This window comes from Melanerpes formicivorus, unplaced genomic scaffold (assembly GCF_026170545.1).
Source record: "Melanerpes formicivorus ecotype bairdi unplaced genomic scaffold, bMelFor1.0.p_v2 SCAF_6, whole genome shotgun sequence".
Taxonomy (NCBI): domain Eukaryota; kingdom Metazoa; phylum Chordata; class Aves; order Piciformes; family Picidae; genus Melanerpes; species Melanerpes formicivorus.
The window spans coordinates 23,445,047-23,472,890 of record NW_027142358.1 but is presented as its reverse complement, the minus strand read 5'-3'; the positions used below and the strand labels follow the sequence as shown (position 1 = coordinate 23,472,890).

At 44.3% G+C, this 27,844-nt stretch overlaps 2 protein-coding genes across 6 annotated transcripts in view; one reads left to right on the top strand and one right to left on the bottom strand.

The window, feature by feature from the left end:
• Nucleotides 1-27,844, top strand: part of RTKN2 (rhotekin 2) — a 214,394-nt gene that overhangs the window by 131,216 nt on the left and 55,334 nt on the right. The window lies entirely within an intron of this gene.
• ZNF365 (zinc finger protein 365) lies at nt 8,858-26,845 on the bottom strand. Its single transcript, XM_068140103.1, has 4 exons — nt 25,753-26,845; nt 17,256-17,436; nt 15,136-15,173; nt 8,858-11,243 (listed from the first exon to the last, which is right to left on the bottom strand). Exons 1-4 carry the CDS (start codon nt 26,475-26,477, stop codon nt 10,997-10,999), a joined length of 1,191 nt encoding a protein of 396 aa, XP_067996204.1. The 5' UTR covers nt 26,478-26,845; the 3' UTR covers nt 8,858-10,996.

The following is a 27,844-nucleotide window of genomic DNA, read 5'->3' as shown; positions in this document are numbered from 1 at the left end:
CTCCAAGGCGACCTTGGAGCTGCCTTCCAATACATGAAGGAATCCTACAGGAAGGGTGGAGAGGGACTTTTCATAAGGGGGGAATGGTTTGAAGCTGAGGGAGAGTAGGTTTAGACTGAAACACAGGAAGAAGTACTTCAGTACAAGGATGGCAGGATTATGGAATAGGCTGCCCAGGGGGGTTGTGGATGCCTTCTCTCTCTGAGTGTTCAAGGTGAGGTTGGATGAGGCCTTGAGCAACCAAGTCCGGTTGAGAGGCTTCCCTGCCAAGGAAAGTTGGAGTGGATGATCGCTAAGATCCCTTCCAACCTAAGCCATTCTGTGATTCTGTGGCATTGCCAAGGACCTGAGCAGGAGCCTGCAAGTCATGGGACTGCAGTGGGCATCTCCCCACTGTGGCTCCCACTCATGCATGATTTGTCCTCTCTCCCTTCCTTTGCCCATACCTTTCTGCCCTGGCAGCAATACCCTTTGCTCTGGGGCACACCTTCACAGTGATGGCATCTCCCTGCAGAGGGGATGGGCCCTCTGCAGTCCCTGTTTTAGAGGTACCCTTACCATCTGGGATAGTATTCCGTAGAATCCAAGATACAGGCTACGGCAGAGCATCAAGAAACAGATGCATGCTAAAAGCAAAGGGTCATTTGGCATGTAGTTGTTAGCCACTGCTGAGTGCATTAGTCCTCTTATGTCTTTCAGAAAGTCATTGGTTTATAACAACAAATTGCAATTTTGTTCCAAGTAGACTTAATTTCTATAATAAGAATAACACACACACACCCCTCCCTTATTTAGTGGTACAAAGAAGCAGAGTATCATGTGCTTAATAAGAAGGGCAGAAGCTGCTAAGCTCACAGAAGGAGACAGGATGGGGAATGGGTGCTGGGCATGCTTTGGCCTCTTCTGGCAGTAATGCTTCATGTGCTGAAATCCCTGTGCCACCAGCCTGTCTTGTGCCTCAGCCTTTGGCCACTGCTCCAGAAAACTCTGCTCTTTGCGAGTGGACTGTGGTGAATATTGTGAGGAGTTGCCTCTGTCAGAACAAGAAACTTGAATTATTTTGTTCTGTTTGGGGTGCTGTTTGGGGTTGGCTCAGCTGCTGCTACTACCTTTATTGCTACCATCCTGTTGCAGGTGACCACTAGCAGTAGCACACCATTTGTTGGTTCACCGTTTCTAATTAATTAAATGATGTAAAGTATTCTAATGAATGTGTAACTCAAGCTGAGGTCAGATGGAGAGGGCTATCTCTGGTAAATCGCAGAATGTGTTTAGGTGGAACACTCACAACTCCGAGGGGGACATGCATCCTGAGGGGAGTGAGACCTGCTGAGGTGCGGGGGACAGGGACTGAGACCATGCTGCACCAATTCATTATCAGCCATCCCCACCTAGTGGCAAAATGGTTCCGTCTGGGTTCATCTGCCAATTTCTGTCTCCTTCAGGGATTTTTTTTCCCCCCTAAACCCCTAATGTTCAGACAGGGTACACATTTGCTGGGCTGACTGGAATCACACTGGCTTTTATGTCAACCTGACGTTTCCTTCCGTGCAGGGAACTGTTTCTGCTTCATGCAAACTGGCTTCTGAACTGACTTGCATGTGTTGCCTCCTGGACACCTTGACTGTGTACAGGAAGTATTTTAGCTTATGCCTAGGAAGAGAAGCCCCTGTCCCTATATCTGGTTCTTATAAGTCCTTCAATGGCATATCCTACAAAATGGGGGTGAGATTGCTGTACTATATTGAGGTGGGACAGGCACCTTGATTTCCTTGTTAACAAATGGTTAACAAAACTAAGAAGTTACTGAAGCCCACTAGAAGAGTAGATAGGAATAGAAATGATACTGCTGTCCTGGTCCCTTCATTAGCACATGCCATGTTAATCTGTTTCAACTCCCTCAATTATGTATTGCTTTTTATTCTCTCCTTCTATACTTCTGGAAACTTAAACTTCTGCATCTCCTCTGGGAAATGTTCCTGCTAGATCATTTGGACTGAGGTTTTTGCCTTCTGACTGCAGCCTTCAGCACCCCCTTCAATAGGGAAATCTAGGTAATGCTTGATAATACTTTCTTCAGCTAGAAACAGACTCTACAAGGGAGCTTGTTCCTGCCAATTCACTGTGCTTATTGTGGCAATTAACTGACAAAGGAGTTATGGGCCCTTCATTATAGTTGTGATTATCCTTTTAATTTCATTATTTGCTAATGGATAAAACATTTGACACATCAGCAGAGTGTTTGCTGGTAGAGTGGGTTCCCTCTACCCTTTCTCTAACCTAGTCAGTTCCCAGCATGGCTGAAGTACTCCTCTGCCTTCAGGTGACTGGACAAGGGGAGGATGAGGTGGTATGGGCTCATTAATTGCTCTTTGAGATTGTCCCTCCATTTAGAGGACTCTGTTTTCAAAGCTGTTATGTAAAATAGAATTTTTTTAATGTATCCCCATTACAGCAAATCTTTTGTAGGGTCAGTAGGAGCCTAGACAGGCTCAGAAGTGCACAGCCATGCTGGCAGCCACAGGTGAGACAAGGAACTGGATAGTGATGGCTTTTGGCACAGAAATGGGTTTAGTTCCTATAAATCCCAATTGTTTTTGCTTCTGTCACCAGGTTTTGGATGATGTCTGATCCATCCTTGGGTTCCTCAGTCTAATCCCTTACAAAGGGCCTCTGCTTGGGGGTGGCCTCAATGTAGCCTGGCATGAACACCATGACATACCCTGGTGGCATGCAAAACTGGTGACTTCACGTGCTCCTCTTAAACAGGTGTCTGCACAAAGCTTCAGAGGGTGTGATAATTAAACCATCTCATTTTTAGGAGGTCACCTTTATACCCTGGACAGGATGGTTGGTAGGCCAAGCAGGCTGACACTGAAACAATTAAAGGCTCACTTGTGGGTGAGTTACTTAGAGTAAGCCTTTTACATTTGAGGTGATGCTGGTCCATGACAAAATATTTTTGTTTTTCTGGCCATTTTTTCTTCTCATTAAGAAAAGTTTTAAAATATCTTCTGAACTTACTGTTTTCTGCAAGGGAGAAGAATTTCTTATGTTCTGTGTTGCCAAAAGTGATTTTCAGTGGAAGGTGTATATACAATTCAGGGACTATCTTGTTGGTAGATTATTTTGAATTGAGATTTCTATCTAGTAGTGCTAGAACCTTAAAGAAGACCAGAACAAACTTGGATCAAAACCAACCCTTCTTTCAGTTGCTTTCTTGACCCTTTCCTAGTGTGCACATCTGAGCAGTAGTTTGACTCTGTGTGTGTGTGCATTTAGTTTCCATGTATGCCTGGTGTTCAGATGACCAATGTTCAGCACTCCCTCTTTTCCAAAAATACCCTGAACAGTGGTGGCTGGTGGGAGATGAGAAATCCATTTGGTAGCAGAAGTCTGTGATGCCTTCCCAAGATGTACTTCAACAAAGGGCAATTGCCATATGTGCAATATTCTTGTGAAAATTATTCTGAAGTGTGGAACGCTTGACCAAGGTTGCCCTCATTCTCCAGCTAAGGGGTGATGGGCTGCAGATGTCTTCTTAAGAAACACAGACCTTTGACCTTTCCCTATTGGTCCACTCTCCATTTGTGAACAGGCATGAGAAGCAGGAATGGTGAGGGTGAGTTTGCTCCCTGGGCAGTGTAAAGCCAGCTGAACAAGTGGCATGCTATGCCAGGAGCAAAAGCCCCAGCAGCCAACTGGCCCAGAGAGGTGGCTGCAGTGGAGACTACCACAGCACCATCTCCACACACTTGTGAAAGACAAGACTTTTTTCATTCCAGCACAGCCAGCTCCTCTGAGGCTTTGGGTTATTGTTCAGGTAATTGAAGCTGACCGCAAATCTGCATGCTGTAAGGTCAGAATCTCTTGCACTGCACACAGCTGTATATTCACACGATGTCTTTTGTCTGTGTGGCCCAAATGTGCAATTAGAAACACAGAATCATAGACTTGATGATCTTCGAGGTCTTTTCCAACACAAACAAGTCCAACCATCAACCTAACACCAACATGGCCATTAAACCATGTCCCAAAGTACCTTGTCTATGTATTTTTTGAACATCTCCAGCAATGGTGACTCTACCACCTCACTGGGCAGCCTGCTCCAATGCCTGACCACCCTTTCAGTAAATAAATTTTGCCTAACATCCAAACTAAACCTCCCCTGGCATGATTTGAGGCCATTTCCTCTCATCCTATTGCTTGATACTAGGGAGGAAAGACTGACCCCCTACCTCACTCCAACCTCCCCTCAGGTAGTTGTAGAGAGCAATGAGGTCTCCCCTCAGTCTCCTCTGGACTAAATGATCCCAGTTCCCTCAGATGTTTCTCACAAGACTTGTTCTCTAGACCTTTCACCAGCTTCATTGCCCTTCTCTGGACATGCTCCAATGTCTTTCTTGTAGTAAGGGGCCCAAAACTGGTCAGAGTATTCAAGGTGTGGCCTCACCAGTGCCAAGTTGCACTTGAGACATGATCACTTCCTGACTTCTGCTGGAAGCAGGACTATGTACAAGACTATTGACTGACCTTTTGCTCCCCAAACTGGCTGAAAAGTACATGTAGTATAGCTCAAGTACACGGGTTGAGCTTTGCTGGGGTGTGAGTAAGTGCTAGTATTGTGCTTGTGTGGTATAATGCTCCCTCTTCTCTGCCCACCTGGTGAAGAGTAAATGAAGCAGCTGGATCATCTGCCATCTTAATGCAGCAGTTACCCCTAGCCCAAAAGAAAGACATTTTGCAAGCAACTGGTGCAATGCAGTGACTTATTAGCAGGCTGGGGCCAAGGAAAGATGCTTGTTGCATGAGAGAAGCTCATGAAGGTGCTGAATTGGCAGAAAGAAGGAGGGAGATTGGGAAGCAGATAGAAAAATCAGCAAAGTAATGTAAAGGAAAGTATTATTGTGGGAACCACCTGATTGTCAGCTGGGGTAGAGTCCTGGCAGAACTGCTGGCGCCTGGCTAGCTTCTGCCAGTCACCAAGCAGAGGCTAGAGGGAGCAAGTAACAACAGCACACAGAAATCTCTGTTGCTGACACACTCCTGTAGCACAGTTACTGTGCTTTGAACAAATACTGTGGACAGTTTGGGAGCCTGGGCCTTGAAGGCTATTATTTCAAAATTAGTAACTAGGCTTCAAATCATGTGTCTAAAGCATGATTTAAGGATGGAATGTGTCAGGCCATGTATATCCTGATGTTTTGTAGGTTGAAGCCTCTAAGAAACAGCAGGCAGCAACACCCCCATCCTTTCTCTGTTGCCTTATGTCTCACTCTGGTTTTCCCTCATCTCACACCAGCACACAGCAAATTCCTCCTACCTATCACATTTGTCTTTTAAAGTGACTTCTTCCTCTTTCTCTCTCCCTTTCAGCTCAGAAAAACCTCTTCCTCTTTCATAATACTATAATGAACCCCAACCTTGTTGTATGTATTTTTTCCACAATTTTATGAAAAATTCAAGCCCACTTTTACCTGCCTGCAGTGTGTGGTGGTGCTAGGACAGAGACAGTGAGGGGGGAAAAGGCTTGTCAAGCCAATGACTGCATTTAACTCACGTTGCTTGTTTCTCTCTCGACTTGAAGAGATGTACAAATGAAAATTCAAGAGATCAGAATAAAAGAAGCATGGCTAGATAGCAGGTGGCATTAGCAACAACATGGGAAAGGACATTTTGTTCATGTCACAACAGGATCTATTTTTAAGAGCTTGTTGTATGTTTCATGTAATGAAATCATTTTCTGGGATTACTTTTTTCTTTAAAAAAAATATAAATAATTAACAAAATAATGCCCATGCTCACTGCAGAGAGCACTAAAATAGTCCACTCCAACCACTTCAGACAGGCTGTATGGAAACAATCAGCATTAGTCTGAGGTAAGAACGAATAGAGGCAACTATCTGGTGACGCAGAATAAAGGGAGAGAAGAGCAGGATTTTGCTCCTGTAGTTTGAAAGCGCCAGCGCATTGGAAGGATTATTAGGGATGAGAGAAGTGGTAATTTCTTTGACCTACTAACTGCTCTAATTGATGGCCATCCCTTTGAATATGAATATCCTGTTGAATATTTCCAGCAATTCTCTTAGAAACAAAACAAATGTGTTCAGGTCTCCTGTGGGAGGGTGGAGACTGTTTTAACTGCTGAGGTAGAAGCGTGGGATCAGATGCCAATAAGTGCTTTAAAAACACACTCTCTTTAACTGGTAGGAGCATCTCAAAATGATTGTGTTTTTCTGTGTACAGCTTTAATTAAAGGTCCAGGTTTCAATTAATCTGTTGTTTTCCTGGCCTATAATGTTCCATGTCAGTCAGAACACTGTTTCAAGCAGGAAGCTGACCTGTAAGAGCCCAGTCAGTGCCCATACTGCTCCCAGGTGTTTTTAGTTATTCACAGATTGCATTGGGTTGGAAGGGAACAATCATTTTGTCCAACCTCCCTGCAGTCAGCAGAGACACCTCCAATTCAGTCAGGCTGCCCAGTCTTTTACCACTCATAGTAAAGAACTTCCTCCTGATGTCCAACATAAATCTACCCTGCTCCAGTTTCAAACCATTGCCCCCTGTCCTACCACCACAAGCACTTCTAAACAGCCCTTCCCCACTGATTTGATAGGGACTGAATTAATGAGGCAGGATTTATAAAAATATAGTTATCTTTACTTTTCCCAACAACCCCACCCCAAAATTAGGTATAAAACTTATTTTATTGTTTACAGGTTCTGTTTGGTCGCAAATTCTACCAGGACGCTTATGGGCAAAATTTTGGTACAATTTATAGAGAATTCAGAAAATGGAAAAGGCTAAGCCACAAAATAGTTCTACTCTTGAGGACAGAGCAGGGAATTGGTGACAGTCCCTAGGTATCTTCTTGGTGGCAGGCTCCAGGAACTGCAGGTTTTATAATCCAATTTGTGGATAATGCAGCACGATCCAAAGGAAAAGGACCTGCCAGAATCAAAGTGTCCGTAGACACGACTGCTACGAGGGGAAACTCATGAGCAGCAGCACTGCCCGAAAGTCGCAGGTTTCACGGCAGGCAGGGTCGCTCCATGGCAGGCAGGGAGCAGGACCTCAGGCAGGCAGGGTCTGGGGAGAAGCCAGGTCTGGAGTGAGCAAGATGAAGGCGGGAGCCAGAGCAGGAACGAGAGCGAGGGCAGGAGCAAGATGATGGCGAGAGCTCCGATTGCTTTCTGGTCACTCCATTTAAGGCATTTCTAGACAATGTGTCCAAGGCCAATGTATAATGGGTGCAAAGCACCCCACTTAATCATAGCTCCCAAACCCAGTGGACTTCCCCCACAGGGAAGGAACCTCTGCCCTGGCGGGAAGAATGTCACTAATTACCTGTCCCCAGGCAATTTCGCATCTTGGAAGGCAATTTTGTGCCTTTGTCTTTCCCCATCAAACCTCCACTGATGGAGATGGGGGAAGGGAGTTTGGAGCACACTGTAACACCCACCTTTCCTGTAGGTGCCCTTTATATATTGAAATGCAACTCTAAGGTTTCCCTGGAGCTTTCTCTTCTCTAGGCTGAACGGTTCAGATTCTTTCAGCCGGTCCTCACAGAGAGGTGCTCCAGCCCTCCGATCATCTTTGTAGCCCCCCTCTGGACCCACTCCAGCAGTTCTATGGCCCTCTTGCGTTGGGGGCCCCAGAGCTGGACACAGTACTCCAGGTGAGGTCTCACCAGACCAGAGGGGCAGAATCATCTCTCTCGACCTGCTGGCCACACTTCTTTTGATGCAGCCCAGGATGCCATTGGCTTTCTGGGCTGCAAATGCACATTGTTGGCTCATGTTCAGCTTCTCTTTCACTAGCACGTTCAAGTCCTTTTCTGCATGGCTGCTCTCAGTTTCATCACCCCCCAGTCTGTACTGATATGGAAGGTTCCATCAGCCTAGTTGCAGGACTTTGCATTTTGCTTTACTGAACCTCATGAGAGTCTCCTCAGTCTACCTCTCCAGCCTGTCCAGGTCCCTCTGGATGACATCCTGTCATTCATACTTATCAACCACACCACTTGGTTTGGTATCATTTGCAAACTTGCTGAGGGTGCCTCAATCTCACTGTTGATACCATTGAAGATATTGAACAGTGCTGGTCTCAGTACAGTTCTGGTCGCCTTGAAGGCTACCTCTTGACCCTGTCTCCATCAGAACATCAAACTGTTTCCCCTTTGGATGTGATTCCTTATTCACTGGACAGTCCACCCATCAAATCCATATCTCATAGAGAGAAGGATGTTGTGGGGGACTGCATCAAAGGCTTTACAAAAGTCCATATAGATGACATCTTAACACCACCATAGAAAGATACGAGGTTGGTCAGACAGGACTTGTCCTTGGTGCATGGATGAACTGTGTTTTAAAAATGTATCTGAGAATGAGGCATCCAGATCCTAGTGAATTTCACTTTTATGTGAGCATGCAGCCTACCCAGGTGTCATCTAAACCAGCAAACTGTGGTAACTGTGCTTCAAATTAATTTCCAAAGATGCGTGGTCAATTTTGTCAGAACACTTTGGGCAGGTTCTTTGAATCATTTTTGAGCACTATCACAGTAGGAGAGAAGTGGGTAATGTGCAAGCTATGTGGGTAAGATGACAGCTGTAGCTGTCTTCCAGGTGTATTTGTAAGACCACAGCCCAGCTTCACTGACTTAGTAGTGTTTTACTTGAGGAACCATAGAATGGCTTAGGTTGGAAGGGACCATAGAGATCATCTGCTCCAGTATAAACTAAATAAACAATAAACCAAAGTCCAAGCAGGGCTGCTGTTTCTTGTCTTTTTCTCTGCGGCTGGGTAGGCTTTTGCGAGCAATGTTGCATTTTACAGAGTTAAACAGACACAGTAACTGAGAAATATATCTTTATTATTAGAATGTTTATATTTTAAAAACTTTTCTCTGGGTTACAGTACAATCCAATTTCTTTCTAATTGACTAACCTGGCGTTTGTTTGGGAAGTAACTGTAACTTAGGCTTTGAACAGTTTAAGAACATGCAACTTCCTTTACTTTTTCACTTCCTCCCCCAAAAGAACAACTTGGAGTCAAGATTTTGGTGCAAGAAATAAATAATAAAATAAACATCTCATTTGTGAACTAGTAGTTGCACTTAGCTTTGGTGATTAACAGAGTAGATAGGCATTTAAAAATAAAAATATTCTTTCAGTGCCAAGTGGATAAAGGAAAGGATGAACATACTATCTTTCTGAGGTTCAGCTTTATAATCTTTGAAAAGGGTTATTTTTTAACTTTTGTAAAAGGAAAAGACTTGAGGATGTTTCTACTTTGTGGCTTGCCTAAGAAAGCTGTTGTAAAACACAGTCTGAACCAAATCCATGCAACACAATTAACAACTCCTTTTCACCACACACAATGCCTAGCATAAGACCAAGTGTGGCCTTGTGACATAGTTAAATAGTATTAAAGTGTCATTACAACCCAAGTACCTGAATTGGTTTTACACTGTGACTTTCTACTGAAACAGTGTTGAAAAGCTTTAAACATAGATCTGATTGTTCTATATACACTACATAAAATAAAAGTGAGGAATAATACTCTCTTTCTTCACTCTGCTACTTTCTGGGAGCTCTGTACACTGACAAATGTATGACATCTGTAGTTACCCGATCCTAGCTGACTGGTCAGTCATCTTCTTGCTTTAAAAATATTGCAACTCAGGTGCTTATTGCAGCAGTAATCATACTGTGATACACTGTCTTTTAATACTCAGTTCTGCTTACAGTCATAGTTATAAAAAATGAAAAAAACCTTTTTTTCACAAATCTTTGTACACAGACTGTAAAAATCACCTTCCACATAAACAATTTACATCTGTTAGGAGCATTTAAAAAATAAGTTACACAAACTTCTCTCACCTAGTCTTTCTTTGAGAAAACAAAATCTTACCATTAGCATTGACAAGATGTTTGTATCTGTAAACGTGGCATGAGGATTCATGTTGCCAAAAAACTGTGCACACAGAAAATTATCTTGATAAATACTCTGATAAATAAGGATCCTTTTAATTGGCACAAAGCAATGTAAACACAGGCAATTCTTTAACTTCCTTGCTCTTAGGTCTTCCAGCCCTATATATTCTTCAGAGATAAAAGCGTGAAGGATTTTGGTTAGGATCATAGCCATTTTAGGCCCAAAACCAGGCAGAGGCACAGGACAAGGTGGCATGCAACATCACATGCTGCTTTAGCCTTTTACTTGAACTGGAATTTCTCCTCTAGCTCAGTGCATTCTCTGCTTGTCAGGGCTGCAGAACCAGCTTCTGGTCTCCTTGCTAAGTGACATGGCAGGCTGGTACATATAGCAAAGCCATAAAGCTGCTGGAATTCGAAAGCAGAGCTTGAGACACTGGAGCAGCCCAAGCTTGTCCCATCAGACAATGTGGCTGCCGGCAGAACTGAATGGTTTAATGTATGTAATAAAATATGGAAATGTACTCAAATGGGCTTCCAGCAGAAAATCCAGAGCAGCAATCTACTGCTGTAACAGCCTTCGAGCACCTCAGGTAGACCTTTAGCATCTAAATATGTCTGTGCAAGTAACAGTTAATTGTTGATCTTATACCTACCTAAGCTGAAAAATTAAATATTTAAGTGCCGATTAAATGGATTCTTCTGAAATTCAGCAACAGCACCAACAGAAAATAAATTACCAAGCCACATGCTGTCACTAAAATAATTAAACATACAGCCACAGTACTGCCCAGCAAGATAACTGCAGTAATTTAAAATAAGCCAAATAAATACATAGAAAATCCTCCATGTAAACACAAAGTCACTTCTCTCCTAATGCCCAAAGAGGGAATGACATATAGACAATATAAACCTTCCATACTGGATATGTCTCTATATATTGTATCTGAGATGTTTTGGCATGGCCAGATGGATAGGAAAAAGTAAGCTGACTAACTTCATTCAGTAGTTATTCTGGTGAAGCCAAGCTCCTGCATTACTATATATTGCTAACCATTCCTATAGCGGTTTTGCCTTTTTACCCATCTTCGATTTTGCGCTCACTTTCCTGGCAGAGGAGACTGGTTCACCTTTCTTTTGGGCTCTCCAGATTTCTCTTGGGCAATCAACTGGTTCATGGAAGCATTTCACTGGCTGCAAGCTGGTTTTTTCATCCTTTGCTTTTTTCAACAAGATTCTTCCTTTTTGAAAGGAATGAGGCTTTGCATCAGGGATGTTATATGAAGCATGCTGACTTCCTCGGCTCCTGAAATTCATAATAGTGACTATTAGTAACTGTTATCCAATCTGGAAGAGTGACAGGAAACTATAGTTTTGAAGACAGAAAGTGCCTTGTTTTATAGGATCAGGCTGAAAGTTAGAAACAGAGTTGCAAGATCAAAGAATCATAGAATAGCTTAGGCTGGAAGGGACCTTGCAGATCATCTACTCCAACCTCCCCACTATGGGCAGGGACACCTCTCAACCAGACTTCACTGCTCAAGGCCTCATCCAGCCTGGCCTTGAACACCCCCAGGGAGGAGGCATCCACAACCTCCCTGGGCAAGAGGAATACAGAAACCAGTAAGAAGAACGGTACAAAAGCTTAAAGGCGAAAGTAAGCTGAATTCTTTGCTCTCTCTGATGGTTCAAGCCCAGCAGGATTTGCTAAAACTGGTGAGGTTAGTGGAATGACAGCATGGTGGCTGGTGCAGCAAAGGCTGACCTATGCCCTCTGCTCTGAAATTTGACATTGAAACCAGAGCTCCACAGTTTAGCTAAGTAAGATCATTACAGTCCCTTTTAACATGAACTATTCTACAGCAGATTCACGTAGTGTAACAGCAGCACTTTGAATGTAAGGCATCAGCTCATATCTGCTCTGCTTCTGTGACTGATGCAGAGAACACATTTGCTGATGTACAATTTGATCTCTTAAGGGTTCCCATAGGGCTATTTTCCATAGCTTGTTATTTCTGGAACTTACATATCTGTAGTATTACTTTGGGGGAATTAAACAGTATTGCACACTTGATAAAACCAGTTTTGGAGAAAGTTGTGGGTGTTCAAGGGCATACAGTGCAAACCCTGTCCTGCTCTTTATGTCAAGAAAGAAAGCCTCTTTTGTTGGTGGGAGGTAGTGAGAGAGCTGGTCAACGGTACAGGAACTGAGCCTTACTTCCACCACAGTTTTACCTGGTTGGCAGCTTTGCCAACCAGGCTTCACTTCGGGTATGTTTTGTGGGGAAAATGCTGTGCAAGTCCAAGCTGGAGCTTGCAGACACTGTGCTGTGCAGGCCTGGGCTCTGACCATTTGCTGGGGGTTAGAAATGGTTTAAATGTACAAGTGCTGACCACTCTGGTTTGTGATCACTTCCTGCAGTCCATTAATTGTTGTTAAAAGATGTAATGCGCTCTTTTTCTCAGATGTTATGTTGAAAAAGTCTCATCATTTATTCCCAAAGCTTATGCAGGAGTTATTGCAGGTGATGTTAGTCACTCTGCTTTGCTGAATGATGAAACATGAATGTGGTCAAAGTTAATAAGATCAGAGGGGATTGCCTAAAAGAGCTAAACTGTATTTAAATTGAATGAGTTTATGGTAGAGAAGATGGGTGTCTGTCCCTAATATACAGTTGGGTTAAGAAGGTATCTAAGATGGATGAAGATGCCTATGAAATGCAATGCCAGCAGGTCAAGAGAGGTGATTCTTCCCTTTTACTCTGCTCTGGTGAGAGCCTATTTCAAATACTGCATCCAGTTCTGGTGTCCCCATCATAAGAAGGACACAGAACTGTTGTAGTGAATCCAGAGGAGGGCCACAAAGATGATCCAAGGGCCAAGATGTTACAATACCTCTACTATGAGGACAGCCTGAGGGAGGTGGGGGTGTTCAGCCTAGGGGAGATGCATCCACAGAGACCTTAGAGCTGCCTTCCAGTGCCTGAAGGGATTGTACAAGAAGGCTGCAGAGGGACTTTTCATAAGGGTGTCTAGCAACAGGACAAGGGAGAATGCTTTTAAGCTGAGGAAGAGTAGGTAGAAGGAAGTTTTTCTGTATGAGGGTGGTGTGACTCTGGAATAAACTGCCCAGGGAGGCTATGGATGCCTCCTCTCTGCGGGTGTTGAAAGCCAGGCTGGATAAGGCCTTGAGCAGCTGAGTCCAGTTCAGTGGTATTCCTGCCCATGGTGGGGAGGTTGGAGAACTCTGAGGTCCCTTGCAACCTATGCCATTCTAGGATTCTATGAAAACAGCAATTCTGTGATACAAGTGGCTGTGAGAGGCTGAAATTCTACTCACATATATGTCTAACCTGTCTCGTTATGGGGAAAGTGAAATGATGTAACTAATTGCACCACAGGCATTTCAGAACAATCCCCTTCTTGCTGCATTTCACAAACAAGGTGTTTTTCAAATAGGTCTCATGATTTCCTGAGACCTAGTTCCTAGCTTCTTCAGAATGGAAGCTGGCACTGAAGTTGATTTAGTACATCTCAGTGCCTTTGAGAGATGGCTAGTGAGCATCAGCAAAGTTCTGCCATGCCCTCAGTGGGCCAATTCCTGAAAACAGCCAGGAGACACAAGACAAAAGGAACTGGGAAGCAAGGCAGAAGCCTTGGAGGAAGAGGGACTGCAAATGCAGCCACTGATTCCAAACATAAGCCATTACTGGACCTTTTGGATGAGTAGTAATAGTACCAAATTGTTGTAACTGCTACCTATCATTAAAACCTAGCTAGATCAGCTGGTGTGGTAAATTGAAATGCTGGATTCATCCAGAGAACAAGCAAAACAAGAGAAAACTTTCCTACCCTTCTAAGCATCCTCTCTCTAATCTCTCTGCTTCATAGGACAAGTTGGGATATTTTTAGCTGGTTACTCCAAATAAAAGCTATCATCAAATCCTGATTTTGACAGTGTTATTTCAAAGGAGAAGTACATCAATAGTCAAACAGAAACTTTTAAATAATTTGATGTATGCCTTTGAACGTTGACTGTTTGCCAGAAATTAATGGGTTTCACTAGACTGCATTATTATTTAGACCAAAGACTTGACAGTGGAAGGACTCCTCTTGTTGAGTCATTGACTTCATAAGTTATAATTCAATTTTGTTTTCCTTGATTCCAATCACAACAAGACATCCAGAAGCTTGAAAAGTTCATAACTCAGTCTACTCTGAACAATCAAGTTTTTCCAGAATTTCAAATCAGTAGGTGAAAAAAAAACCCCAACCAACCCACAAACCTATACAAATTAGAAAAAACAATGCTAACCCCTCATGCAAATACTGCTTATTAACAAAAGGGTAAAAATATGGCCAGTTGCCTGCTAGGACTAATATGCATGAAAAACAAAGCCAACCAAAAGAGTGAAAAGGTCCACCCCTAACCCAGTGGAATTTACATTGTAATATTAGTTTCTTTCCCAATCCATCCATCTGTTCACGTGTCTCTCAGTCTTCCCCTAATTCTTGAACCCACAAACAAATCTGGCAGGGATGCAGAAGATCCAGACCTGTGGTGATGCAACAAGTTCTGTGGCACTGGGAAAAAGGCCCAAAATTGTGTCCCAACTAAGAAAGGTTGCCCTGAGGAAGGATGCACTGTCTGTTGCTTGGCCAAGCAGCATACACCATCCTCTGAGCCAGCCACTGGGACTAATGAGAGTTGCAAAGACTTGGGGAACCAGCCCCCAATTTGTTCTGCTGCTCCCAGGACAGTTACTCAGCTTGAGTAACCTGAGATGTTGATAGAGCCCATTTTCTGCTAGGGCATTTGTTCGCCTACATGTGATTTTGAAGTCGGCAGTGTCACCGTCAGGAAATGACAACTGTCTCTCTCCTACCTACAGAATGTTAAACATATTTTCAGCCAAAACTTGGCCTGTGTTTGCTAAAGAGATTCAACTACTATAGCTTTGCAATAGGCTACTATAGTCAGCAGGAAGAGGGTCATTCATTTGACAAAGCATTTTAGCTTTGATTTAGCAGAAATATGGCTTTCCACCATTATATAACATAAATACAGCTCATGCTCAGGTATAGAACCTGATCCAAACCTAACCTGATTCAGGCTTTTGGATAAGGTGAAATGCAAAAGGAGAAATAAAAGCATGTCAAGTTACTTAAGAGAGAAAAATAAAAAAAGATATACATACAGGCATCTGGGTTTCTTATTTAATGAAATGTCTGTAAACTGCAAAGAAAGCAGAAACAAGTTATTAATATTACATTATCAAGTAATTAAAGTCTTCAAAATCATATTTCCATTCTCACCTGCTATTAAAACTAGACTATTCATGGAAGAAAATGAAAAAACCCAACCCTTTTACAGATCATTCCTCCATCCTATTCTGTTTTTAAAATTTGTAACTTGTGAGTTGTTAGTGGTTGAATTTTTTTTTCCCTGGTATTTTTTTAATGGAACTATAATCAACAGTAAATTGCTAAGGAAGTGTGGGCTGAACAGACATCTTTCACATTAGAATAAACAGTGTAGATACAATTAAAAGTAATTACTGTGTTCAAGATACTTAATAAAGGACAGTGCCTGAATAAGCTGTATTAAATGAACATTCTAACACAGCCTTTAATTTTGCAGTGATACATTTTCCCCACACAAGCAGCTTGAAAACTCCAGCTAAGAGCCCTTGGCTCTGGTCACAGCAGCACTGAATGGTGGAGGGCAGGAACACAAACATTTCTCTCTTTCCAACCCAAACCCTGAGATCAGCTAGGGACAGCATGGCCTTAGTACCAGCACAACTTTGCATGACTCCATTTTTTACAATGCTTTGGTTTATAGTGTGGAAAAACTTTATAGTCACTCTTTTAGTGGGGGTGGTCAGGAAAGGGTGGTCAGCTCTGTACCCTCACTCTGGGTACTAAATTGGTTCTTTGTACTCATCTCCCATCAGTGCTACAAAACTGAGCCCTTGAATGCCATTTTATAAAGTCATTGAGCCAAGCAAGTCAGATCTGGCAGCTGAAAATGGTTATTTTCTAGCAAACATTCCCTCTGTCCCTGGTATTGTCCACGCTTTGCAGACAGATTTTTGCGCAGCCTAACTCTGCTTGTCATATGTCTTGGATGGAATCTAGAGCCATCTCATGGTGTGTTTTTCTGTAATTACATCCTGAAGGCCAAGCTTTGGAGGGAGAGATTGGAGATCAGACTTGACAGGGCCCTGGGCAGCCTGATCTAATTGGAGGTGTCCCTGCTGACTGCAGAGGGGTTGGACAAGATGACCTTTGAGGGTCTCTTCCAACCTGATGCAATATGTGAATCTGTGGATCACCTTAGAGGAATGCTGAAGTCACTCAGAAAGCAGGGCATCTGCCTCAAAAATTAGTGTCTTCCCTAAGGGACACTGCTGAGCCAGGGAGCGCAGTAAACACATCAAGACTGGGGAATGTGACTTAATACTAAGGCCCATCTTTACAGTTCGCCCTCAGTATTCTTAGACACTGTTTGAGATGTCCTGTGCTGAAATCTATTCAGCACATCTACATTTATGCAGGTCTTATCTGAAGCTCTTTGTCTTACAAGTGGCTATGGAAACCTTCGCTTTCCACCATCGCATACTTTTCTGTGCTGTGTATGATCAAATGCCTTTCCTCTCACATCCCAGGATGAGCAATTCTTTAGTGCAGGCAGCAAGGGGTATTCATTTAATCTGAAATGTTCATTGGAACTCATGTAGCTAACCCTTGCCATATAAATATAACACATTGCAGCGAAAATACAGAGCTTAGGTATCAAGAATGAAGGCTTTTAAAGAAATACTGCATTTGAAAAAAACATGTCTGGTTTCTAATCTGTGGGAATCCATTCACTATCTCTAAGCATCCTGGGATAAGCAACTCCAAAAAGCAAGCCAATTTGCCAGCAAGCTGACATGTCCTCTGTTTGGATCCACATCTTCCCTAAAAATCTTCTAGAACCCCTCCAAATCACTATGTGACATAAAACAAAGTGTTTGTTGCAACGAGAGCAGCAGCAATAACCAAAGCTGGGGAAAAAAAGATTAAGTATCTGGCAAGTATTTCATTATTCTCTGCTTTCCCTTTACCATCTTTGGCTATTGCTACTCTATGATCTTTGCTCCTTCCACTCGTGAAGCAGCCATGTAAAACATAAATGAAACATGTCTAAAGGAACACTTACAAATCCAGATCTGTCTGGAGTAGCAATTAGCCTGACCCACTGTATTCAAATAATCAGGTAGCTTCCCTCTGGTGGTGGGTGACAATGAAGGGAAGGACTTTGCTGGCTTACCACGTGCTCACTGATGTCAGTGTGGTGGCACACCATCTGATGACTTTGGTAATATTCTAGCTGCCTCTCTGCCAGATCCACGCGCTGCAACAGGTTCTCAATGAAGTGCTGGAGCCTGGCCTTTCCCCGCACTTCTTTTTCTGCTGCTTCCTCCAGGAAGTGGTTGAAAGTAACAACTTCTCTGCAATACAGAAATGTTGCAAAGAGGCCACATTTAAATAGTGGGAAGGGTCCTGGTCTTGCCCCTGTCAAAAAACCTCTGATACTTCTCCTGCTTTTCATGGTGGTGGCCACCTCCCCCTCTATTCTGCCCTGATGCAACATCTGGAATATTGTGTTCACTTCTGGGTCTCTCAGTTCAAGAATAACCTCAGGGAACTGCTCGAAAGAGTCCAACGTAGAGCCATAAAGATGGAGTGGAACATCCCCCTTGTGAGGAAAGGCTGAGGGAGCTGGGTCTCTTTAGCTCAGAGGAGACTGAGGGGTGACCTCATTCATGTTTATAAAGATGTGATGGGTGAGTGTTAGGAGGAGAGACCCAGGTTCTTGTCAGTGATGCCCAATGATAGGACAAGAGGCAAGAGGTGCAAGCTAGAGTATAGGAGGTTCCATGTGAACATAAGGAAAAACTTTGTGAGAATGATGGGGCACTGGAACAGGCTGCCCAGAGGGGTTGTAGAGTCTCCTTCTCTGGAGACATTTGGGACCCACCTAGATGTGTTCCTGTGAGACCTGCTCTAGGTGATCCTGCTCTGGTAAGGAGGTTGTACTGGATGATCATTCAAGGTCTGCTCCAACCCCTAATGTTCTGTGATAATGCTCAGTGCTGCTCCGATCTCTGTAAATTTCTGTAATGGATAGTAAAGCGATCTCATCTGTTTACTTATAGATTACTATGCTAATATTGAGGTATTCTGTGCTGTAAACCACACCTGTTAAAGTGCTGTGATTGGGCAACAGGGAGAAAGTTTGATTTCTTGCTTTCAGGAGGAGGGGTCACTGCTGTTGCCCAGAAAGTGGCAAAAGGGTGAGGCAAGCAAGAGGGAAAGACAAGGGGGATGCAGCCTAGGAGGTGCCTGTACTGCCAGCATGCTGGAGAAGAGCTCTTCCTAGAGCCAGAGTCCAGGGGAAATTTATTACAGTTCAGCAGGCAACTTGGTTTTTTTCAGCTGAGTACCAACAACTGCAGAGGCAAGGACTCACTGCAGGCATGGAGGACTTGCTGCCAAAGCTTTTATTTTAATTGGACTCAACCAGGGAGTCAACCTGTTATAGTTAATCAGACTTAACTAGTTTGGTGCTTTGCACTTCAATTGCAGCCTAACTGCCCTCATAGAAAAACAGCAGCCTGTCTTGACACTTACCCTGAAGGCTTTATGGAGGCTGTTGTCATGGAACAGCATGAGACAAATCATAGACTGACCAGGCAACATTTATTCCTCTGCCTTTACCACTAGATTACACAGTGCTCCTTGCAGGACTAGTGAACTGCAGATCTTGTTTACTGGAGCAGTTGGTGGCATGTGGACTATGCAGACACCCTTAGTATTTGTATGGCTTTCATCAGTTAAGCATGTGACACACAGCATAGAGGGAAAGGTTGGGACAGCTCCAGCTCCTTAACAACTGACAAGAAGGGCTAATGATTTCTCACACTGCAACCAAGCCCTCCTACAGAGGCATAATACTGGTCCGAAGACTATTTACTGCAAGTTCAACACTTGCAACTGCTCTGTAGGTGGAGACAAGCATGAGGCTCCACATGGATTCTGCACCCAAGTATGAAACCTCTTTAGAGAACAGCATTTAGAATAACTCTGCCTAAAATCAAATACTTATTTTCCTGAGGGCAAACTCCTAGTACAGTAACAATTTATGTGAAAATTTCACAAGTGATTCACTTGTGAAAATATTTAAAATGTGTGCATTCATTACCACCACTGACCTTATCCATCATCCCATCAGAGTTTTGTCTGAAGACTGTTACTCATTAGTTTGTGGTTTCACATTCCTACACCACTATGAGCATATTGGATTTACGAAGTTCACACCTCCTCTCTTCAGAGAAAGATATTGTCCTACAAGTTGCACCCATTGAGTGGGTTGAGCCCTGAATGTACTGGGGTGGCACTGTGAATATTAAAATGCTTTATTTCAGAGCCATCCTGTGGGATAGTCATGCTACACTTGAACCTATCTCAAGTGGGAAGATGAAAGGGAAGACTGAGTGGGACCACCTGGAACTGAGGGTGGAAGGATAATGTATAATTATGGTCATATTCTACTTAGAGCAAAATCAAACAACTGAAATTAATATTTTAAGGAAAGCTGTTTTAAAGCATAAATTGCAGTGATCTCTAACAGCCAACTCTTAATCCCACTGTTGAGATTTTACTTGTACAGATAATTCATTCATTGGGAATTCAAGGTGAAGCCACTGGCAAGATTAACTACACACAGCACAGTTATTCTGACATAGCCCTTGCTTTCCAGACTATGCCAGAGCTGACAGTGACATCAGACTGGTTAAAGAAATTACTGTCAGACATGTGGCAGTGTATTACATTAATGCTGTTGCTCTATTATTAGCAGACAAAGTGAAATTGTTTAAGACACTACTGAATGTGGCTTCAAGATGAGGACCATAACTTCAAATGCTTGCCGTGGTTTTAGGCTACGTCTTTAAAACTTAGTTACAGATTTCAAGTAGAAAAATATAAGTAAATCACTATTGGGTGTAAAAAGGAAAACAAAAGATCATCCTAAACAAATTCATTGGATAAGTGTCTGGAATAAGATGAGCTGTACCATAACAATTCTTCTGCCTTTTTCTCTTCTGATCTTGGCTGGTTTTGCTTCACTTGGGAGAGACAATCTGCGTGCTTTGGCTGGCCTTCGCTAAGTCTAACTTCTCTGCTCCTTTCTCTTGTCCCTTTTGTACAGGGGAGAGACAGGGAGGGAGAAGCTGGTAGCTTCCCCTGGTCCTTGGCTGGGGAGTCCTTGTGCTGCTTATTAATTGTAAATACCTGTATAATATTGTAAATACTGTATATTTTGTACATATTCATTGCATTCCATTGTAGAGTGTAGTCTTTGCTTGTAAATAGAGCTTCATTTGCTTCTAACTGAGTTGGCCTGGCAAAAAGTTAATGATGGGGGGAAACTTCAACTCACCACATTACAAAAAATAATTGGCACCTATTCAATGGGCGGCAATTGCTTGATCAATTAATTCCTGCTCAGATTAAGGAGGCAAAATGAAGCTGTTTTGGGTTTTGTGGCATTTGATATATTCTGCTTCTTCATCAAACATTGAGTAATTCCTTTCAGGGCAAATTTTCTAAATTAGATCATGCCTCAGCAGCTTCACTGAGAGCATGACCCTGTAGCTGTCACTCATCAAAACTGTCCAGGGCTCAGCTGAGGCAGGTTGATGAACTAAGACCTGACTTTGGTAACTGCTTGCTTGTCTAGAACATCCACTTTTCTTCCCTGCCTCTCCCCCTCCCCCCCGCTAAATATGAAGGTGGCACACAAGTGTCTGCTGTAAAACTTTGCTGTGCTTACAGTAACAGTACTTCAATTATATATTAGGATATTTAGCATGTTATCTCCACCTGTCCTACCCCTCAACACAGTTCATCTCCTTGAGGACATTGCACTAAGGTAACAGCATGTACCTGTGTGCATATTAGTGGAGCCATTTTTGAAAGGAGACAAAAATAACATGTAACTAAAGAGATACCTTCACTTTATTGCTGTCTTTGTTGGACTGCTATAGGCTTTATTTAAAATAAAAAATAATCAACTGCCAAGTATTTCTGTAAAATAGCCTTACTGACCCCCTATAGCCTCTTCAAATGGGCAGCCCTGTGCCTGCTGCTGGCCTAAACCAACATTCCTCCCTCTCACAGGAATGACTGCTCAGCAGTAAAACCTCACAATGCTGTTATTTGAAATTGATGCTTTGATTAGTAACAACAATGCAACTCCAAGAATTTACTCCCTATGGAGTTATGAGGTTTATAGATTTGCTGGTGCTTTGGAGAACCCATCAGAGAAGCCAGCTTCTGACAATGCAGCCCACTTAGATCACAGTTTTTTATGTATCCATCCATCCCATGTGCTTGGTCCAGGAAAATGCTCAAGTCATATGATGCTTTTACTGGTAGAATAGAGAGTTAGAAATTAAGTTCCATGAAGTCACAGTGACTTCAAGTCTGCTGTCTCTGCAGTCTCTGCTGAGGACTGTCACAATCACAGCAGTGCAGTATCTTCACTTGGCTAGTCACAAAGGGAAGATGTGAGGCCTAGAAGAGCTCCATCTCCTCATTAAGGAAACCCAGATGTTTAAACAGAGAATTTTACTCTCTCCTCAAACCTTTTTAGGACTTTCTAATCAAATTATTCTTGTTAGTGCACTTTTTGTCCTTTCCCTTATCTTTCCTATGTGTCATGGTATCGCAGTACATTAGAGGTTGGAAGGGACCTCAAGAAATCATTGGATCCAACTCCCCCTGCCAAAGCAGGATCACTTAGGGTAGTCTGCACAGGAATGCATCCAGGTGGGTTTTTAAAGTCTCCAGAGAAGGAGACTCCACGACTTCTCTGGGCAGCCTGTTCTAGTGCTCTGTCACCCTCACTGTAAAGAAGTTTCTCCTCATGTTGAGATGAAATCTTGTATGTTCAAGCGTGAACCTGTTGTTTCTTGTCTTATTAGTGTGCACCAAAAAGAGCTTGGCCCCCTCCACTTGATACCCACCCCTCAGATATTTATACGCACTGATGAGATCCCCTCTCAGTCTTCTCAAGACTGTCTTGACAATCAGATCCAAAAATCAGACCTGTACAGTACAGGTCAGGAGTGATGGTTAAGCCCACAAATGCATCCTCTTTTACCTTTCATATCTGGTTAACACTTTCATTTCTACATGTACAGGCAGATCTAGCCTAACAGCCCAGATAGGTCCCTGGCTTATCTGGGCACATTTTATAAAGATGAAAATTTGTTAAATTCAGTATAATGGAGTAACTTGATCACTGATGATGACTGTCCATTCATGTAAAACACTGACAGAGTAGGTGGACATGGAGAAATACTCAAATATGAGCTCAGTGTAAACGTCTGTAACTTCTTTATCAGAACACTTATTTTTCAAGAGTTACTTGAAGTGACCCCCATAAAAGTTTTCAGCTTTTTCTCTGGAAGAGCCTGCAAAAAAGTTTTTGTGACTTTATCTGAAAGTCAGGGAAGACTGATTTCCTTTAGTTAGAAATAGGATCACAGTATAACTAAGGTTGGAAGAGACCTCAAGGATCATCGAGTCCAACCTATCAACACAGACCTCATGACTAGACTATGGCACCAAGTGCCACATCCAATCTCTTGAACGCCTCCAGGGACAGTGACTCCACCACCTCCCTGGGCAGCACATTCCAATGGTGAACAACTCAGTGAAGAACTTTCTCCTCACCTTGAGTCTAAACCTCCCCTGGCGCAGCTTGAGACTGTGTCCCCTTGTTCTGGTGCTGGTTGCCTGGGAGAAGAGACCAACCCCTTCCTGGCTACAACCACCTTTCAGGTAGTTGTAGACAGCAATAAGGTCACCCCGAGCCTCCTCTTCTCCAGGCTAAACAATCCCAGCTCCCTCAGCCTCTCCTCATAGGGCTTGTGTTCAAGGCCTCTCACCAGCCTTGTTGCCCTTCTCTGGACACGTTCAAGAGCCTCAATGTCCTTCTTAAACTGAGGGGCCCAGAACCGGACACAGTACTCAAGGTGCAGCCCAACCAATGCAGAGTATAGGGTCACAATGATTTCCCTGCTCCTGCTGGCCGCCATATGGATATGGAGGGGTTTCAGGGAAGATGATGTTTTCTTTTTTCCTTTGTGGAGGGAGGAATAACTTTTCAGCTACAGTGGCTCAGTATCAATTCTGGGTTTAGAAAAAGTTATCTGTATTCACAAGATTGCTTATTGGAAAAAAAAAAATCCAAAGAAACTGATTAAAGCATTTCTTTCTGAAGGTCAGCAAGTACCAAAGCAGTCCCTAAGGACTCTGTTGGACTTTCCACAATCTGCAGTGAGAACTCCTGCTTCTGCAGTTTCCATTAAGCAGTTTTGTTTGGCTTTCTAATCATCTGGACTACTTCCAGAAAGCAAAGCCAAAGTTAAGATGCTCCTTTTTTTTTTTTTTTTTTGAAGGAGAAAGTCATTTCAGCACACCAAGTAAGTTTTTGAACACATAAAAGACTATCTAGCCAGGATCTCAGAATTTACCACCAGTCTGTGAGAAAATCAGACAAGTCATGGGGTCTGTGTTGATAGGTTGGACTTGATGATCCTCAAGGTCCTTTCCAACCTAAGTGATACTGTGAAGTTACACTCTTGTTACCAAAGTCATGAACATCCTTTCTTCCCTCTAGCCAAGCAGACCATTCAGTGCCTCCCTGATGCTAGCTGTGTGTCCCAGGCATTTTCAGAGGTTCAAATCTGAACACCTGCCTTTAGAAGTACTAGTTCTGCTTTTTAAAAGCATTGTTTATACCAACCCTTCTTCTCAATTTGCTAGTTATAGAATTCCCTTTCAACTGGAAAGCCACAGAGTGCATTTTTCTATGGCATTATCCCTTGTTATGCCCTAAGATGGGAAACACAAGAACTGTCTGAAGAAACAGTAACAGATGTTCAGATTTTTCTAGATTAACTTCACCTATTCTTACACCCTTCCTACCCTCCTAGTCTCCTCACAGTACCTTCATATTGACTTCTAAGAGGCAAAGTTTTGGGGCCAGGCAGAGGCACATGCAGGAACACATGAGTCTCCTCTTCCTCTCTCAGTACTCTGCACTGATCTCTTTCAGCCTTTAGCATACATTAGTCACATTTACCTTTAGAACTAACACACTACTGTGCAATTATTCCTGTTGCTCAAGCAAGCTAGTGATGGTCCTAGAAGAATACCCTGGATACTCAGGTGAAGTCTCTTGTGCAGCTGACTCTTTTTGTTAGTGTTTCTTACCAAGTAACCTTCAGTCTTCCCTTTAAGACCATTTTAGGAGATACTTCTCATCTGCTCACCCATTCATCTTCCTCCTTTAGAGATGGATAGAGTTGTAAGAGTCATCACTGAAGCTCCCACCCCTTTTCTGAGCCTACCAATGTTCAGTCTCTTCTGGCCTCAGACCCACAGCCTGCCAATGCTGCTAGTAATCAGACTGCCAAGGGGGCAGGCAGCCTCTTCCTAATATAGTTAAATTGCAGCTTTTGCTGTCTTCTGTTCAGAGAAGAGTGTCCTTCGCTGTCGTTCCCATATCATACCCAGATAATTCTATCTCATCCTTACTCTTTTTCCACAAACTCCCTTAATCAACACTGCAGAAATCTTCTCTTCCATGAAGATCACCTGGTGTTTCAAAAATCAGAGATCCTGTTGAATATCCCTTCAAAGAAGATACACACACCAGAGACTCAAATATCACCACCTTTGCTTTCCCTTCTTCTGGGAAGTCTACAGCACTGCCTCAAGATAGGTGAATCCTACTGATGTAGGAGCCATCGACATCTTTTCTTTATGGTCCTTAGACTACAGGAAGGAATGATGAAAGCCCTCCAAACTTCCTACACTGAACTCCTACACGACCTTACTTATTTCTTCTAAGATCAGTGTCATGGCAACTAGAATTTCTCATCTTTCCTTTGTAAGCTGATGAATTGGTTTAGAGGCACTGCATTACCAAGGCTCCCTATTTGCATTCCCCAAAAATAAGTTATGTTGCTCTGAAAAACCTGAAAGGTTTCAGCAAGTGCTGAGTACACTAAGTAGTTCATGTATAAATAATACATAAGCTATCACTACATTTTTAATGAATGCATCATGAACATATTTTTAGATGGCTTAGATTACTAAGAATGTCTCTAGCATCTGCTTCCCACTCCCCATATAAATGATCCCGTTTTCACAGTTCTATGTCCATCCAAAACGTCTACTTGGACATGGCCTTTTCAGTACTGTCTCTGCTACAGCTCTGCTGCTGCACAAATGACTGTCCCACTCCACAGGCAGCCTACTGACCATGGTGGAAGGACTTCAGCGAAGAAGTGCTATTCATTACTCTCACATACTTCCTCCAGCACTTCCCACCCATCTCTGCTTAAAAAGATAATGGAGTAGATGTGTCACGTAAATCAGCTTGCATGCTGATGACAGCATATACTTGTCCCTAGACCCATGAAACCAGGAAGCCAACATTGGTATTGAAGTGTAAAAGTTGGTCACTGGGGTAGTCAAGCACGAAAGCCAGCTGTTCAAGGAGCTTCCCTTGCTTTGGGGGGAACACAGTCACATGGGCTGCAACTCTAGAAATACAGCGATCAGAACATGGTCAGCACCAGGCCCTTTCATGATCAGCAAGCAACCGACCCGTGCCCTCTCTTCTACCCCTCGCAGAGGGGCTGGCCCGCCGGCACAAAGCCAGCGGCCCTCGCCGTCCCACTTACTCCTCTCTGCGGTGAAGCTCCTCCTCGGACTCGCTAAGGCGCTGCTTCAAGGCCGCGATCATCTCCACTGCCACGTCCACCTGTCTGCTCAGGGCCCGCTCCCGGCGCTGCACCTCCTGCTTCTTCTGGGAAAGCTGCACAAAAGCTGCCCGCACCTCTAGCAGCTCTGCCGTCTTCTGGGCCAGCTCTTTGGTAAGCTTCTCGATTCGCTTCTCGATCGTTTTGTCCACGGCCTCTACCATCCTGTTAAACTTTTCTCTAACGTGTGCCTCGAAGAAGGTTTTGGAGTCAGCGCCCGAGAGGCCGGCTTTGGGTATGTGCTCGCTGGGCGACTCAGCCGACACATAGTTCGCAACATAGGAGCCGGGCCGCTCGGCTTCCACCTCCAGAGCCTGCCCGCGCTTCGAGCTCTCGCAGGTCGCCTCGCAGAAATTCAGGTAGGAACCCTTCTGTTGTACAGCGCTGCCAGGGCTCCCCAGGCTGCCCTGGGCGGCGGGCTCCGGCGGGGAGAGCAGCTCCACGTCCTTCGGGGGCGAGAACAGGCTGCTCTTGCTCAAGAGGCTTCTCTCCTCGTAGCTGTGGCTGTACTCCAGGTGCACCCGCAGCGAGGAGAGGCTCCGGAACCTGGTGTGGTCGCCGCATCGCGGGCAGCGGAAGGGGAGACTGACGCTCCCGAGCGGCTCCTGCCAGGAGTGCCTACCTTCATCCCGGGCCGTCTGTTGCATTCCTTGCAGGGCCCCGGCTGGCAGAGAACAGCCCGCGTCCTCGCCCGCCCAGGGCCGGGGCAACCCGGCAGGCCCGCCGGCAAACTTGGGAAACTTTCCCAGGGGCTACCAGGGGTACCGCGCCATCTCTGCCCGGCGCCCGGGGAAGCACCCGCCCGGCGCGGCCAGCCGCAGGGCCTCGGCGACGCGGGTCCGCTCCGCTCGCCTCGGCCGTCGTCTGGGCCTAGCGGGAGCGGAGAGGGGCCCGGCCGCGGCTCGGGCCTCAGCCGGCCGCAAGGTCGCCGCTCCCGCACTCACCCGACTTGTTGCCGGTGCCGTTGCGGCCCGGCAGGGCGGCCGTTTGCAGCACAGCCGTAAATCAGGCCGAGCGCGGCGCCGCCGCCACACGCTCTCGCCGCCCGGCCGCCGCCGCGGGGCGGGGCTGGGGCGGGGCGGGGAGCGGTCGGCCGAGCTGTGGTCGCTTCTGCGTGGCTTGGGGTGGATGAGGGTGCGGGATCGGACCGAGAGGTATAAGCTAAGGGAAGCCGAAGTCATAGAATTATAAAATGCGCTGGGTTGAAAGGAACCTTTACAAGTCATTTAATCTAACCTCCCTGCAGTAAACGGGGGAATCCCCAACTTAGATCAGGTTGCTCAAGCCTGACCTTGAATGTTTCCAGAGATGGGGCCTTCACCCCTTCCTTGGGTAGCCTGTCCTGTGTTCTTCGTATTTCCCACAGAGTCGTTAAGGTTGGAAAGGACGTCTAAGATCATCAAGTCCAACCTTCATCGCAACACCACCCTGCCCTGGGAGACTCTTCTCCCAGGGAGCCATCTCTTGCCCTTGCAGGCCTTGGGCACCTGCTAGATGGGCTTTTTGGGGTTCTGCAGGATCCTGTGAGCAGTCATAAGAAAGTAATGAGCCGTGTGGGGTATGTGGGGTAGATTAAAAGTGTCTAAGCAACGAGGTAAGATTGACGTGTGCAAATAGGTATAACCTGCCACGTCTTGCTAGGAACAGAATTGTGAGGGTTTGTAAAACTCTTTAGTAGCTAGAAGGATTTATTCTCTTTTTTCTCTCCCCTTTTCCTTTTTTTCTTTTCTTTTCTGTAAATATGACCCTAATTTAGCATCATGGGATTTCCACTTTGAATATGAGGAAGGAGTGTCATAGATCCATAGAATGTTTTGGCTTGGAAGGGGCCTTGAGAGGCCATCTAGTCCAACCTTCCTGCAGTAAGCAGGGATGACTTTAATTACATTAGGTTGCTCAGAACCCTGTTCAACCTCACCTTCAAAGTGTCCAGGGATGGAGTTTCTGCTACCTCTCTGGCCAACCTGTTCTAGTGCCTCAACTCTGTCATTGTAAAAAAACAAAAAAATTCTGT

Bases quoted from the DNA above. Each gene is read 5' to 3' on its own strand.
- ZNF365 (XM_068140103.1), bottom strand. From the start codon at position 26,477: ATGCAACAGACGGCCCGGGATGAAGGTAGGCACTCCTGGCAGGAGCCG. The intron at 17,437-25,752 runs GTAAGTGGGACG...TCTGTATTGCAG, and splicing joins GAGCTTCACCGCAGAGAGGA to AGAAGTTGTTACTTTCAACC. The intron at 15,174-17,255 runs GTAAGCCAGCAA...CTTTCTTTGCAG, and splicing joins CTGACATCAGTGAGCACGTG to TTTACAGACATTTCATTAAA.